The sequence below is a fragment of the Heloderma suspectum genome, chromosome 5 (genome assembly GCF_057233095.1).
Source record: "Heloderma suspectum isolate Gila_16-S chromosome 5, 16-S_ref, whole genome shotgun sequence".
Lineage (NCBI taxonomy): Eukaryota > Metazoa > Chordata > Lepidosauria > Squamata > Helodermatidae > Heloderma > Heloderma suspectum.
Window position 1 is genome coordinate 106,660,273 of NC_139462.1, and position 15,348 is coordinate 106,675,620.

The 15,348-nt window shown below is 53.3% G+C and overlaps 1 protein-coding gene across 2 annotated transcripts; it reads right to left on the minus strand.

Moving 5' to 3' along the window:
• Positions 1 to 2,690: 2,690 nt before the first annotated feature.
• LOC146344246 (uncharacterized) lies at positions 2,691 to 15,078 on the minus strand. 2 transcript variants are annotated; one of them, XM_084860335.1, is made up of 10 exons: positions 14,398 to 15,078; positions 10,018 to 10,080; positions 9,693 to 9,787; positions 7,139 to 7,274; positions 6,585 to 6,664; positions 5,940 to 6,045; positions 4,838 to 4,942; positions 3,784 to 3,936; positions 3,537 to 3,633; positions 2,691 to 2,982 (listed from the first exon to the last, which is right to left on the minus strand). In XM_084860335.1, the coding sequence occupies exons 4-10, from the start codon at positions 7,244 to 7,246 to the stop codon at positions 2,951 to 2,953; spliced, it is 681 nt and encodes a 226-aa protein (XP_084716461.1). In that variant the 5' UTR covers positions 7,247 to 7,274; positions 9,693 to 9,787; positions 10,018 to 10,080; positions 14,398 to 15,078; the 3' UTR covers positions 2,691 to 2,950. The 2 variants fall into 2 exon arrangements, with proteins under 2 accessions (XP_084716461.1, XP_084716462.1); XM_084860336.1 differs by lacking the exon at positions 14,398 to 15,078 and adding an exon at positions 14,046 to 14,397.
• Between the last annotated feature and the right edge of the window lie 270 nt (positions 15,079 to 15,348).

Consider the following 15,348-nt stretch of genomic DNA (forward strand, 5'->3'; position numbering starts at 1 on the left):
CCCGGCGGCGGGTCCCGGCGGCGGTTCATCGGGTCTTTGTCGGGGGCGGGGGCGGCAGCCGATCTTTCGACCGGCTGCCGCCACCGCCATTCCAATAAAAGTAAATACAAAAAAAACACCCCCATGATAGGCTACGTGACGATTAACGTAGCCTATCACGGCTAGATTTGCAAAGTCAGCCGTGATAGGCTACGTAAATCATCACGTAGCCTATCACGGGTGACTTAAAAAAAAAAAAGCGCGTACGGCTAATGGCGGCCCCCATAGGGAGCCGCCATTCACGTTCCTTATTTGGTCGCTGTAGTCTACGTAAAGATTACGTAGACTACGGCGAAAATAAGGGCAACGCTATTAGCCAGTGAGGTGTGACCTATGTGACTTGCAGGGGTGCACAGTGTTTCGCTGGCCTTCTAGCCAGGCTCAAAATGGCGACCGGCCAGGTTCTCTCCCTCCCTTCCCATCTGGGAGCTGGGCAGTCTGGCAGCTCAGCGGGAGCGTCACCATGCACACCTCTCCACCCAGCCCAGGGGCAGCGCAGGGCCCTCCTTGTAGGGGAGGCGGCCATGTTCCACGGGATATTGGTTTCGTGGGGCTTTTCAACCCACTGCTAGGCTCCGCTCTACAGGCAGCACACAGTGGATTCAGGTAGCTTCAAAAGAGGTTTCTGTATTTCCGCTATACAGTGAGCTGCATGGCACACTGTCTCCGTTCAAGACCAACCATAAGAGAAATGGGAGAGGTTCCACTTGGGCCTCCTGCAAGAGCTAAACATGGCAGGTTCTCTTCATATATACATATATCCATATACACACACACATACACATACCAAGAAAAGCAATGAGTCAGTAACACGGTTAGAAAAGTTCTAGACAGATCATCTCCTTTACAGCCCACTGCAAACATCTTTAAACGTTGTGATGGATTTTCTGTGTTGCTACTGCAAAGGGAGTGACCCTATGTGCAATGAAATTAGTACTAGTATAATCTGCCAACAAGTCAGAGATAATGTCACCTGGGGGCCATCCTGCCCTTATCTTCAAAAGCTCTCCCAGAAAGAGAGCCTGAGTTTCCTCATAAAGGGCACCGTGTACCCGGTAATGTAGTACATCGTCTACTTCTCCGGAACCACAGATACACAGCTGCTGTGCATAGGGGGTCCCTTTCTTCATTCCACATAGATGCTGAGGGAGTAAACACCTTCCTAAGGGCAACAACAGTCAACTCCTGGAGGTCCTGTTGAAAACATTGGCCTCTCTTAAACAGACGGAACCCCTGGGGGAATGCCTGAAATTGGCTGGCACCTCCATTTTCATGGCAGTCTCCCTCGGAGATCCTGTCTCTGATGCACTCTTTGTCCTTATGAGCTAAGATAGACTGAACCTCTCCGAGGGAGAAGTGTGACAATGATAGCCAATAATGCCCCACCCCCCTTTGGCAAGCTGCCCAGATATAGATATAGACATAGACATAGATACACGCATACACACACATCCATATATGGCGGTATACGTATAAATATGCTCATATATCTGCAACTATATTTATATCTATATCAATATCTCTAAAATGACCAACACTTTCCTATTAGACAATCCCTTCAACTGTCTTTAGAAACAGGCAGCTGTGGACTGCAATTGAAGCTGCAATTTTGTTCGGACATCCTGGACAATACGTCCCATCCACCAAAATCCAGCATTCATGGAAGTGAGAAAATCTGGGGTTGGAGATGGCTCCAGGAACTTCTGCAGCCCTGTCAGTAATCCGTATTTCTGAGTGACCCACATAGGAGGAGATTTTTTTAGCAGCTGCAGTTCCGCCCTCCGCGTACCTTTTTGCAGAGGCAGAGGGCTCACTTTGGGCTGAAGTTTGCATCAGGACTAGCTGCCTCTCCACTCTCCTCCCTCCAGTCTTCTGTCTGTCTGGCGCAAAAGTTTTCAGTTGCCAAATCTCTGGCTATCTGATCTTCGGCCTCGCAAAAAAATATTAATAGTGTCCGATCGGAGAGCCAGTGTGGTGTAGTGGTGAGAGTGCTGGACTGGGAGCCGGGAGATCCGGGTTCTAGTCCCCACTCGGCCATGGAAGCTCACTGGGTGACTTTGGGCCAGTCGCTGACTCTCAGCCCACCCCACCTCACAGGGTTGCTGTTGTGAGGATAAAATGGAGAGGAGGAGGATCATGTACGCCGCCGTGGGCTCCTTGGAGGAAAGAAGGCAGGATACATGGGAGACCAAGAGATCAGTATCAGCCTTGATCCACAAAGCAGCGTGGCATGCAGCAGTGCAAAACCAGGCAGAAGCTCAGCAGGCAGAGCTCCACCCCCACCCCACCCCCCTTCCCTGAGCAGCACAGCTAAAGTGGAAGGGGAGCCAGGCTCCTGAAATAAGACACACACCTCCTCCACCTCTTGGTGCGCAGGATCCTGTTGTGACAGAGGTCTTCCCTGGCTTCCACTCAGAGTAGACGGAGAAGCACAGCAGAGACCTGGACGCCCTGAACCACAAGCAGCCATGCAAAAAGACACACACCTCCTTCCTCAGAATCAGAGCTGCTTTGGGGCTCTATGGGCTCAGTTTCCACCCTGACATCAGGTTACAACAAGCACGTCCCTGTCTTCATCTTTGATATGTTGGAAGCTGTGGATCAGTACCTCAAACTGAACATGGGATCGAGGAGTCTTGCAGCAGAATCATGGGCTGTAATTGTTTTATTTTCACAAATAATGACATTCAGAAACTTTTCTCCCCCCGACTGCTGACTGAGAACGCATTGGTCTTTAATCCCTCCTCCCCCAAATAGCATTGTTTTTCCGAGCATGTTTTTCTTTTCCTTCCCTCTGATCCTTCACGTTCCTGGGCCGGACCCTTTTGCATTTTCTTTCCTTTCATTTAGTTCAATGCTGCAGACAGTGCCGCTTGTCAAGAGGATGGCCCAGTTTGGGGTGGCGAATCCCCTACTCTTCGAGGTCCTCAACAATTACAGCATCTGGATGGAACAGAAGGGAAAAGAAGCAAAGGGGATACTGGAGTATTCCACCTGATTTAGGTAGCAGATGACTGAAGACGTCACATATAAAACTGCATTATTTGGGGTCTTTACGTAATTACCTGTTAGTGACTGAGACCAAGAAAACAGGTAGATTAGTCTAATGGTGGTGGAGGTGGAATCTCCCTCCCAAAATTGGAGGGTTTGGGGGACTAGAGGCAAAAAGGAATGAAGTGTTTTAAGGATATGTTTTCTCCCTGACACACACACACTTTAGTGAGGAGCTTCCTGTGTGTTCTTCCCGTGGCCCGGAAAGAGAAAGACAGCGAGAGAGAGAGATCGGCCAGCTACACAGCCAGCCAGGAAGGACACTAATTGAGTGTCTATCTGGCCACGAAGAACACAGGTGGTCCGTGCTGAGAAATCCCAGCCTAAATGATTGAGGCCAAGGCCATTCCCCAGAAAGAGATGGAGAACCCGGGGATAGATGAACGTGGCCCCTTGCTCAGCCTTGCATGTGTACACATGCAGGGTGTCGAGGATCTGGCAGTCACCTTTGCTTGGGAAGAGGACTCTCAGCGCCTCAGGGACCTTCTTCTGCCTCTGGAGGATGTCGAGCTGCTGCAGTACCTTTTCCTTCACTGCCCTTGCCTTACAGGGTGAGAAACACAAGCTGTGCGGGCAGCTCTCCTTCCCCCGCGCCCCCTATTCATGACACAGGGACACCGCCGATGTCAAATGCAGTTCTCTGCGCAGACCCGTCCGTTCCCCTGCGCCAAGCCGACTTAGCCGCTGACTCACCTCCGTCCCCAGTACCACATGGGATTGCCCGAGCATGGTGTAGACCAAGAGGACCCCAGCCGCACTTGTCCGCAGCTGGGATCCATGCGCAGTCAGCACAGCCATGCTCAGGAACTCTCTCTTCTGGCCCTCAGTGAAGAGTTCCTGGAAGACCTAAAAGAGACAAGCAGTGACGGTACTCAGAGGGGGTGCCGGAAGGCATCTTCGTCCCCGTTCCCCCCTGGCACCACAGTTCCTCCTCCTCCAAGTCAGTCATTCTCTGCCCTAACAGAGACGCGCCAGAAGCTATAGCTTGGTTGCCCTCTACCACTGGCCTGACATCTTTCTCTTCCCTTCCCAAGACAAATCCAAGGGAAGCAGGGGGTAAAGAAACTTGAGCAGCAGATGGAGCTTTTCCAGCTTCCGTACCCCTCTGGAAGAGAAGCAGCTTCATCAGGCAGCTGATGGCCTCCCTCGCCTGGTCCCTTAGTTCTTCATGTTTGCTGGTAAGGTGGAGGCCAAAAGCTGCCACATAGTACCCGAGAGCAGGGTGTTCTCCCGATGTCTAGTGGGAAAGAAAGCGAGATGAATCTCTATGCACATTCCACTCTCAGCTCCTCCCTTTGCTTCAATGCACTTCTTTCTGCAACTCCACTGGTAGGATTAGCCCTTAGCGAGAGCTCTAACCCACCTTCTCCACATTCAGGGTAACTGGACCGGTTCCCAGTGGGATGCTCTATCTTTGCATTTGGGAGGGGAGCATGAGACGACTTTGGGTCTTAGAAGCACTGAGAGACACGTCCGTTCCCCACGAAACTGTCAAGATTGTCCTTTCCCAAACAGGCAGGATGGGAAGCACGACCTGGAACACGACCCTGGCATGGGGGGGGGGTTAACCCATCACCTGCAACTGTGACTCTGATTCGGTGTCCCTCCCCGCCCCCACCCCCGCACCTGCTAATCACATAAAGAAAATAGTTCCCTGGCCCCCCAATGGCAGTTTGGTCTATCCTCTGAATTCCCTCCCAGTCCCAGGCCAGGGCTCCAGGCCGTGACAGCATGTGGGGATACTCACATCCAGGTCTGGCAGGGTGACTGCATGGCGCAGGAGGGATGCTCCGCATGTCAGGGCTCTGCCTCTCTCCTGGCCATGTTTCGACAGCATCCAGTACTTGATGTGCTGTGGAAGGAAGCAGCAGGTCAGAGTCCTATGGGGGTTGCACACCACCTTTTTCAACCGAACTGGATCACAAAGTGGTCCGCAGCAATACCATCGGATTGTGTGAGATGGATGCTATTGCCCTGAGAGAAGCACATCTTGAAGACCCTCTTTGATATCAGATGGCCTCAGACTTCGATATCAGGTGTGTCTCTCCTCCTCCTCCTCCTGCTCCGCTTATTTGGATGCTGCTTTTCGGAAGTCAAATCATCCCTAAAGCGGCTTAAACGCCAACTAAGGTACATCATACAAGGCTTGCACAACCACGTCCTCCCCTCCCTGACTTTCTGCCTTGATGGATCACAGCTCATGGACTAGAGAGTCATCCATGCAGAAGCAAGCAGGAGGCAGCAGGCAGGAGGGCCGTGCCAGAAATGGCCCCTGTCACTCCATCCTGAACGTTCTGCACGGGACCTGCTCCCTTCGGCTTGTGCTGCTGTCCGTTGGGCCACGTCCTCTTCCGCTGCTGCTGAAGGCTGGGTCAACTAAGACTCTCCCTTGGAATCCAAAGGGCAAGATCGACCTCTCCTGCCCCCCCGAAGCCCCTCACCTGCAACAAGAACAGCAGATGGCTGAGGGTGGGCTCCCCCGCCAGCAAGCCCCTGAGCATTAATTTCAGGGTGTCAGCAGGGGAGGGTTGGCAGGAACCCTGGAAGGGAAGAGAGCAGCCGCTTAGCGTGGGGCGACTGAAGGGTCCTCCCAGTCAGCGGTGGAAGGCTCCACCAGGGCGAGAGCAAGTCCTGTAGCTCAGCAATTCCAGGGAGACCCGCCAGCTAGAGACAGCTCCATGAACCAGAAGGGAACGTGGGCAGCAGCTACGGACCACTCGTCCCTTCCTGCCCTCTCAGGGCGCCGCCATTTGCCCCCTGAGGAAGGAACTTGGTAAAGAGGGGATTGGGCACCATAGACCCAGGACAGGGTATTTGCCCCAGCATTGATGCATTTGGCCAGAATATACCTTGCTGTGGAAATCTGCTCTTTCTCTTTCCCTGCTCAAGACTCCATGAAGAGCCAATCTGAGGACCAGAGCCTCGATCTGCCGGCTCAAAGGAGGCTTCGCTTTGCTGGTAGGAGGAAAGGAAAAGCAGCAGATTAGAGGGAGGGAGGGAGGGACTCCAGGAGAACGTGTTGGACGTCCCCAGCAACACCCCTGCCCTGTGCAGCAGAGAGCTGCCCCGGGGGAAGTGCGGGATCCCCTCCTAGCCCTGCTTATGTCTCAAACGGGGTCCCCAGGCTCTCCCCCAGGGCTGCAAGGTGTAAACCAAGAATACGTCTGAGGTTTAAATGACAGAACTCTCATGTGAGACGTTCTTTGACCATTGAGGAGAGAGGGAGACACTGACCCCGAGGGAGCAGTAACTGCAGAGCTCATTTTGGTTTCTCTTGAAAAATAAACCAAAGAGGAACCTTCTGGAAGCCTGTGATACGTGGAGTTTGGGGAAATGTGATCCCTGGGCTAATCCTACACGCAGCATGGGAGCTGGTAAACAGCACTGACGAAACTCTGCCCCTGCCCCCACTTCCCCAAATCAGCCACCATGGACTTGCGGAGACCAGTCCTTGAGCCAGCGCTGATTCCAATGCCCACAGGCCGCCTCCGTACCTGAGGTGGTGAATAGCCAGCATCACTGCAGACAGGACACAGGAGGGCCCTGAGTCCTCAGGAAGGGTCTCCATTGCTGCCTGTGGGAGATCAAGAGGTGAAAGGCAACAGATGAGAACCACAGGCCCACTGACACCCCGCCTGGCCCTGGAGGGAATGGCGAGAACGAGACAGAGGGCCTCTCCAAACTGTCCTCCCAGCCCTGCAACCCAGGTAAGAACACGTGATGAGCCCTGTAGGATCAGACCAAGGGTCCATCAAGCCCAGCATTCTGTTCACACAGTGCTCAACCAGCTGGCCCCAGGAAACCCACAAGCAGGACATGCGTGCAACAGCACCCTCCTGCCCGTGTCCCCCAGCAAATGGCCTATGGTTGGATTGTTCTGTCTCCTTTCTCCTCCATACGCCATCCACAGAGGGTGAAAGAACATCCATGGAAGCCCCAGAGCCCTCATGTGTCCCTGGATTCCTCTGGTCTGGTCCCCAACATTGGAATACAGGGCTCCTCCTCCACCCTCCAGCTCTGCGCCTCTCAGGGGCTCCATCTCACTCACCGCTATAGCCAGGGCAAGCTCCGCCTTGGTAGAGAGGAGGCCGACTGTCCCCCAGCTGCTCTGGCCTGCGGCCATGCAGCAGCTGGGGATGGCACGCAGGAAGGCCATCTTTCATCCGGCAGTCCAGCAGGAACCTCTGGAAATGGGGAGGGTCAGGCTGTGAGGGAGTGAGGGGTGTTTCCGGGCCTTGTCTGACATGGTTCAGGCAGCCAGAATGCAGGTTGCGAAGTGGTATCCTACTCCTCATATGGTGCAGGCCAACCTGGCAGCAATTCGCAGTTGCCTGAACCCCTTATCCTGTTACTTACAGGCTGCTAGTGAGGCCCCTAACACGAAGCTCTGCTTGGATGCCAGATCCAGAGACAGATGACATCTGAAGCTGAATATCCCTTGCAGAGAGGCAATGGCCTGGTTGGGACAACATGACAGCCCACTGTGTCTGAATTCACCCAGTGGGGGCTATCGTGTTCTGCGGGTCTCCCATGGGTCCCTGGCTTGCCATGGCTTGTGGTTTCATAGGAACATAAGAAGAGCCATGCTGGAACACACCATGGGTCCATCCCGGCCAGCATTCCGTTCACACATTGGCCAACCAGCTGCCGAGCGGGACTCCACAAGCAGGCCAAGGGCGCAACGGCACCCTCCTGCCCATGTTCCCTAGCAATGGTTGGACGTGGGCATACCGCCTCTGGTATTGGACGTGGCAAGTAGCCCTCAAGCCTAATAGCCAGGGCTGGACGTCTCCTTCAGGAATTTGTCTAACCTCCTTTTCAAGCCATCCACACCGAATTTTGTCTACTTCTACCATGTCTCCCTTTACCCTCCTTTTTCCAAGCGAAACAATCCCAGTGTTGTAAACTTCCCTCATAGGGGAGAGGCTCCAGCCCCTTGATCATTGTTGTTGCCCTTTTCTGCCCTTTTCCCAGCTCTCCACGATCCTTCTTCAGGTGTGGTGACCTGAACTGTACCCAGTTCATGTTGAAAAGCATTGGTCCCAATGTAGATGCCTGTGGGACCCCACTATTGACTTCCCTTGAATTGGGATAATTTACCATGCACTCCTGCTCTATGCTTTCAGTTCTTTAACCAATTACTGATCCATAGAAGGACCTCTGCTCATATCCCATGACTGCTACGTTTGCTCAGGAGGTTTTGGTGAGGGACTTTGTCGAAAGCCTTTTGGAAGTCCAAGTGAACAATGTCTACCACATCACCCCTGGCTACATGTCTAATGATACTCAGAAAGAAGCCTAAAAGGTTCGTGAGACAAGACTTCCCTTTGCAGAAGCCAGCCAGGTTGATTCTAGGGATGCACGAAAGTCACTTACCTGGTCTCGCAGCTTGCTTCACGGTGGGGGGGAGGCGCTTCGCTGCTCCCCCCGAAGTTCAGGCCGGGGGGGGAGGCTTCCCTCCTCGCCCGGCCGAAATTCAGGCCGGGGGGGAGGCTTCCCGCCTCACCCGGCCGAAATTCAGGCCGGGGAGAAGCGCCCCGTCTCCCCGCAAACTTCAATAGAAAAAAAAGAAAAAAAATGCCCCTGTGATAGGCTACGTAACGATTAACGTAGCCTATCATGGCTAGATTTGCAAAGTCAGCCGTGATATGCTACGTTAATCGTCACATAGCCTATCACGGGTGACTTAAAAAAAAAAAAGCACGTACGCAAATGGCGGCCCCCATAGGGAGCCGCCATTCGCGTTTCTTATTTGGTCCCTGTAGTCTACGTAAAGATTTATGTAGACTACGGCGAAAATAAGGGCAACGCTATTTGCATTGTCCTTATTTTCGCCGTAGCCTACGTAAATCTTTACGTAGACTACAGGGATCAAATAAGGAACGCAAATGGCGGGTCCCTATGGGGGCCGCCATTAGCCGTACGGGCTTTTTTTTTGTTTTTTAAAGTCACCCGTGATAGGCTACGTGATGATTAACGTAGCCTATCATGGCTGACTTTGCAAATCTAGCCGTGATAGGCTACGTTAATCGTTATGTAGCCTATCACAGGGGTGTTTTGTTTTGTTTTACTTTGCTTGTAATGGCGGCGGCGGCAGCCGGTCAAAAGACCGGCAGCCGCCCCCGCCCATGACAAAGACCTGCCGAACCGCCACTGGGACCCGCCGCCGGGAGGGACATTCGTGAAAGGTAAGTCCCATCCCGGGGGGGGCGGGGGGCAGGGGGGGCGGATAATTTCTCCCCGAACAACCTTCAGAGGACCGAATATGTTGGCACTCCGCCATCCCTAGGTGATTCTTGTTCAGAAGGACTTGTCCTAATACTGCTTTCAGCTGAGTTCCCCAAAACAGATGTGACGATAACCAGCCTGTAATTTCCCAATCCCCCCTGCAGTTTCGGGAAAGCCACCTTGGTGGTCCTGGTTTTCATCCCTCCTAGCTTGCAACCTTCAGAGAGCTGGGTGAACTGAGGCAGCAGACGTTGTCTGAGGGTCAATCCCAGCTAAAAAGCCTTGCATTATTTGAGGGCTGTTGAACCCTCCCAAAGCCCCACTGCCTGGGTTCCCTTGACATAACAAGTAAGAAATGCGATGGCTGACTGTACCTTTTGCCCTGACTGAAGTCTCTGCATGAACTGCCGGACGGTATCGACCTCCTCTGAAAGGGTCTTCTGGGACTGGATCAGTGGCAGAAAGTTGTCTGTTGGGATACCCGAGGGGAAAGACATGGCAAGGAGACAAGAAAGGAGAACAGGCAAGAAAGGAGAAATGAGTCCCACTTCCTTCTTGAAGAGGCGCTGCTTTCCCCATAAGCCTTCTCGAATCAGAGAGGTGGAAAAGCCAGACCTGCCTCCATCTTCCCAGTGGGCGTGATCCTTTGTTCCCGTACAGAAGTCCCCCCACCCCGCCCAAGCCCAGGCATCATCTCACCTGAACCGTCCGACCCAGTCGTCCTCTCCATCCCATCCTCAAAGTCCTCAAGTATAACAGCATCTGGATGGAAGAGAAGAGATTGATGATTTAGGTTACCAGCTGACTGAGGGAAGGGTGACTGTAGATTTCACATTCAGAACGCCATTGTTTGGGGGGTTTGAGTTTTATGGTCTTTTGACCTGGATCATGGAAACATGTAGCTGACTCCAATTTGGGGGATCCCCTTCCCAAAATTGTAGGATTTGGGGATTGGGGGGTGAATGAATTTCTTTGGGGCAGGTAAGGCTGTTTTCTTCTTTTTTTCCCTTTTGACCTCATCCGGATAGAGAAGAGACTCCATCATGCTCTGCCTTCCTTGGCCATGGGGCAGGGGTGGAAGGGGGGGAGAGATTAACTAGCTACCCACCCGGGCAGAAAGCATACTTCTTGAGGGCTCAGTTTTGCCACTGTGAATGCTGGCGGTCCATGCTGAGAAATCCCAGACTAAATGATTGATTGAGAACGTGGCCATTCCCAAGGAAGGGGTGAAGATCCCAGTTCACAGAGGAGGCTCAGGCCAAACATGGCCCCTCGTGCTGCCTGGCCTGGGCACCAGTCCAGGGTGTCCAGGAATCTGGCAGTGTTCTCTTTGCTGGGAAGGGGGACTTTCAACGCTGCTTCACGGACCTCTTTGCGCCTGCAAAGGATAGGGAGCTGCTGGAGGATTTTACTCTTTGCTACTGTCTAGCAACATGGAAACACACAAACTAATAAGCAGGCTTCACAGGGAGAAGTTTGCAGGAGGAGTGGGTGGCTTTTCTTCTTGGAGGACCCCTCTCCTTTATCCCCCGTCACTCTTCATGAGACAGGGGCGGCCTCTGCATCAAATGCCCCCTTCACGGGCCTGGCCGTTTCTCCTCTTGCAGACCGAACGCAGCAGCTCCTGGGCAGGGGTCCCCGTGCGCGAGCAAAGCTGGCTTCTGGGATGCTCAGTTCTCTCTGTGTGAAGGTTTTGGCAACCACCTACAGTCAACTAGTGGCCACCGGAATAAGAGTGTGTGCGAGACGGCGATCTCCATTTTTCTTAGTACGTGAATAGAGCTAGGGCGAACCTGCTTCGAAAGGTTGCAGGAATTCCCCTCTTTAGTCCTCTCCCCCGGCTGAAAGAAGAATCCTGTAGTGCGGTTTTGGGCTCAGCAAGCGGGGGCAAGACTTCGGGAGGAGCGGGAGGAAAAGCACACACCCCCAATCTGTGCTGATCATCTACCTTTAAATGCTGGGGCACTGAGAGTTCCAACTGCAAAGACGGATCAGGACTTACCGTTAGTCAGTTGGCATCTGGGATTAGACAGTTAGAGTGACCAGGGAGACCTTTCAAGAGCAACCTCTCCATATCACAACCTTGAAATAAGACCTTAGGTGATGAAGCGTCAATCTGTACGAGAGCGAAGCTTGAACTGGGGGCCAACCCCCTTCCCCCTGACATCATCCCTTGCTCTCCCATGTGGCTCTCGCTTGGGGCTGTCAGGACAGGGAGGTGAGCAGGTGGGGGGCAATTGGAAGAGGGGCCCCTTGTCCTCTCCTTCCAGACACCTCCCTATGTAGTGCACAGCAGAAGCTTCTGAAGGACAGGCTTTGGCTTAACCCTAGGCCACAACGCCATGTGGGGGCTGAGGCTGGGGGATAAGCAGGCCCCAACATTTTCCTCACTACTTCCCCCTAGGGATGTACGAAAGTCACTTACCTTTCCGTGCATTCTGTTCATGGCGGGGGGGAGGTGTTCCATCCCTCCCCCCGGAATCCTCGACGGGGGGGAGGCGATCTGGTCCTCCCCCCCGGAATTCTCGCCGCTGGCTGTGCTCCGTGGCGGCTCCGCGCCCCTTTTTGATTTGCCGTTTTAGGCTACGTAAATATTTACGTAGACTAAGACGGCGAAAAATAAGGAAAGCAAATGGCGGCGGCTGTAGCCGCCACCATTTGCGTTCGCCATCTTTTTTCTTTTACCAGGATGTGATAGGCTCCATAAGTGCCCCCTACGCTATTTGCGTTCCCCTTTCTTTTCTTCGTCTTAGTCTACATAAATATTGACGTAGACTAAGATGGCGAAAAAGAAGGAATGCAAATGGTGGAGGCCGTAGCCGCTGCCATTTGCGTACGCATTTGTTTGGGGGGGGGGTTGGTTACCCAGAACCCTCCGCGGCCGGAAATCCGGCTGCGGACGGCCCTGGCCTGGGCCTGGCCGGCTGCTCCACGGAGCCATCGCGGAGCACAGCCAGCCGTTGAGGATTCCGGGGGGGAGGACCGGATCGCCTTCCACCCCCCACTATGAACAGAATCCGCGAAAAGGTAAGTCACTTTCGTACATACCTATTTCGAAGTGGGCGGGAAATTCTCTTCTTTGGGGCCTGGCATCAGTTTTATTTCCATTGGAGTGGCAGAAAGGGGTGTGTGTGTGTGTGTGTGTGAATAGAGGCCTACTATTCACAAGTTATTCCCACTGATTTCTATGTAAGCTGGTATAAGATTACAAGCCATGATGAGACTAGTTACATCCTCCATGCTAGCCATTTTGTAGTGATGCCCACAGCAGTTTCTCAAATTCCCAAATGTGTTCACTGGCCTGCAAATGTGGGGGACTCCTGCTCAACATGATGGATCTTTCTGGCCGAATGCTATGGCATCTTTCTGTTCCCATCCCATGAGAAATGGCATCCGACCCATACAGGTGCCTGTTAGGTACCCAGCCCCTGTCACCATTTCCCACCAAGGGGATTTGAACCACATTGTTGATGTTGAGATCCAACAGTGATAGTGAACTGAACTAAGACTTGCGGAAGAAAGGACTGGGCCCATCTGAAGAGAATCAACCCAGATAGACTGTGGGTTTCTTCCCTACTTCTCTTTTTCAGTGTGTGGTGTAGCCTATGTGATGACAGGGGCAGGGAACCCTCAAGCACAAGATGAAACCAACGGCAGGTCCCTTCCGAGCACCGAGGAAGGAGAACAAGCCCGAAAATTGTGCGATCATTCCTCAGGTGAGCCCTACTCTCTATTGCATACGTTCCCCTCTGAATCCCTCACAGGGAGAACATCCAGCCTGAGAACAGATGTCAGCTGGATGCGACAGTGCTAAGGTGGCAAACATGGAAAATGTGTCTGAAAGTGATCATTCCTTGAGATGGACGGGACCGATTTTAAAGGGGCTTTCCATTACCTGTTTGGATGATTCAGGGCCCAGCCAAAAGGGGATGCTTGTTCCATCCTTCCCAGCTCTCTGAGCCCTCTGGCAGAGAGGGGCTAGCGGAGGCAGCGGATGGCCTCCCTGGCCTGATGTCTGATGAAGCCTGAGCCCTGCCGCATTAAACCCTAGAGAAGGGCTTAATGTCTGGTGGGAAAGCAAACAAGATGGGCCTCGACACACCTTTCTGTGCCCGCTCCTCCCTTTGTGTCCTGCACAAAGTCTGTCTTTGACCTCCACTGTGGCTCTGAACGGATTCCCATCTCTCCCCTGTCAAGGCACCTGCAAGTTACATGGGAGAATTAGTTCCCTTCCAGACCAAGGGCAGTTTGGAAGCCTCTTCTTCCCATGCAAGCATGTGGGGTTCCTCACATCCAGCTCTGGCAGGTTGCACGCACAGTGCTGCAGGGACATGCCGCACATGAGGCTCTGCTGCTCTCCTGGCCGTGGGAGGAAGCAGCATCTCAGAATCCGTGCAGCGGGGGTAGGGTTGTCTTCCAAACCACACCCAAGCCTGCTTCTGCCCACGGTATTTCATTGACCGTATCCGTGTAGCGCTGCTCAACCACAGTGGTCCTCAAATGGGTCCAGTTTACTGCAATTGGATTTAAAGCCAGATCATGTTGCCCGGAGAGAATCACATGTAGAATACCAGCGTTGATACCAGATGGTATCAAAGAAAGGTATCATGTCTCTCCTCACCATCCCCACCTTATTTGAACACTGCTTTTCCAAAGTATACTGATGCTCAAAGCGGCTTACACTAACACTGCAAACAGTTTGACATAACAATAGTTTGACATAATACCTTCTTCCTTCCTACAGAGGCAAGCAGGAGGCAGGAGTAACAGAAGACAGAGGCCCATATGAACCTTGTCTGAGCCCCCAGGGAGACAGCGGGTTCCCCAGCCTCCACACAAGAATCTCTTCCTCTGCTCCAGAAATGTCTCCATCTTAAATATTCTAAGCCAGAACTGTTTCCGTCAAGGTAATCGGCTGTAGATTAGGTCCCGTTCCGTAACACTGCCGCTGAAGGCTGGGCAGTTCTGCTGGCCCATAATCGGCCTGAGGGGTGGCAAGTAATGGGCCCCCTGAGAAACTCTGCCTTGGACTCCAAACTGCAGGATGAATCCCTCCTGCCCGCGCTTTAAGCCGCTCACCTGCAATAGAAAGAGCAGATGGCTGAGGACGGGCTCCCCCGCCAGCAAGCCCCTCAGCGTGAGTTTCAGGATGTCCACAATGGAGGGTCTGTAGGAACACTGGAAGGAAAGAGAGCAGCACCTTAGCGTGTGGCGGCCGAAGGATCCTCCCTGCCAGCGATGGAAGGCACCAAACAGGCTAGAGAAGTTCCGTAGCTCAGCTGTTCCAAAGAGACCCAGCTGCAGGAAACAGTTTCATGGACGCACTCGCTCTTTTCTGCCATCTCCAAGGAACCTCCCTTCGACCCGTGAGGACGGAACATGTGAAAGAAGTCGTTGGGTGCCACAGGCCCAGAACAGGGTATTTGCCCCGGCAGGGATGCCCCCAACCAGAATTTACTCTGCTGTGGGAATCCGCTCTTTCCCTGCTGAGAACGGCATGGAGAGCCACTCGGAAGACCAGTGCTTCAACTTGCCGGGTGAATGGAGGCTTCACTTTGCTGGTGGGAGGAAAGGAAAAGCAGCAGATTAGAGGGAGGGAGGGACTGTGGCTCAGGCCGGTCCCAGGGGAACGTGTTGGAGGTCCCCAGCAACAGCCCTGCCCTGTGCAGCGGAGAGCTGGCTTGGTCGTCTGGCACGGGGGGGAGTGCTGGATCCCTCCAGTCCTGCTACAGTCGCGAACGGGATCTCAGCCCCTCCCCCGGGGCCACAATGTGTTAACTAGCCATTCGTCGCCCTGGGATGGAACAGGTGTGTCCAGCTTCAGCTAAGGAAGGGATTGGGCACCTCAGAAACCAGGAAACAAGCAGTGTTGGATTTGGCCAGAACGTACCTCGTGAAGGAAATCTGCTCTTTCTCTTTCCATGGTGAAAATTCCCCTGACAAACCAACCTGAGGACACAGACTCGATTTCCTGGCACAATGTAGCGCAGGGGGAAAGCGCGTGTGGTGACCAATACTTGAGCCAGCACA

Coding starts and splice junctions, on each gene's coding strand:
- LOC146344246 (XM_084860335.1), bottom strand. CDS start 7,246: ATGGCCTTCCTGCGTGCCATCCCCAGCTGCTGCATGGCCGCAGGCCAG. Junction 4,943..5,939: donor GAGCAGATTTCCACAGCAAG/GTATATTCTGGC, acceptor TTCCTTCCACAG/CACATCAAGTACTGGATGCT. Junction 3,634..3,783: donor ATGTGGTACTGGGGACGGAG/GTGAGTCAGCGG, acceptor TCACCCTGTAAG/GCAAGGGCAGTGAAGGAAAA.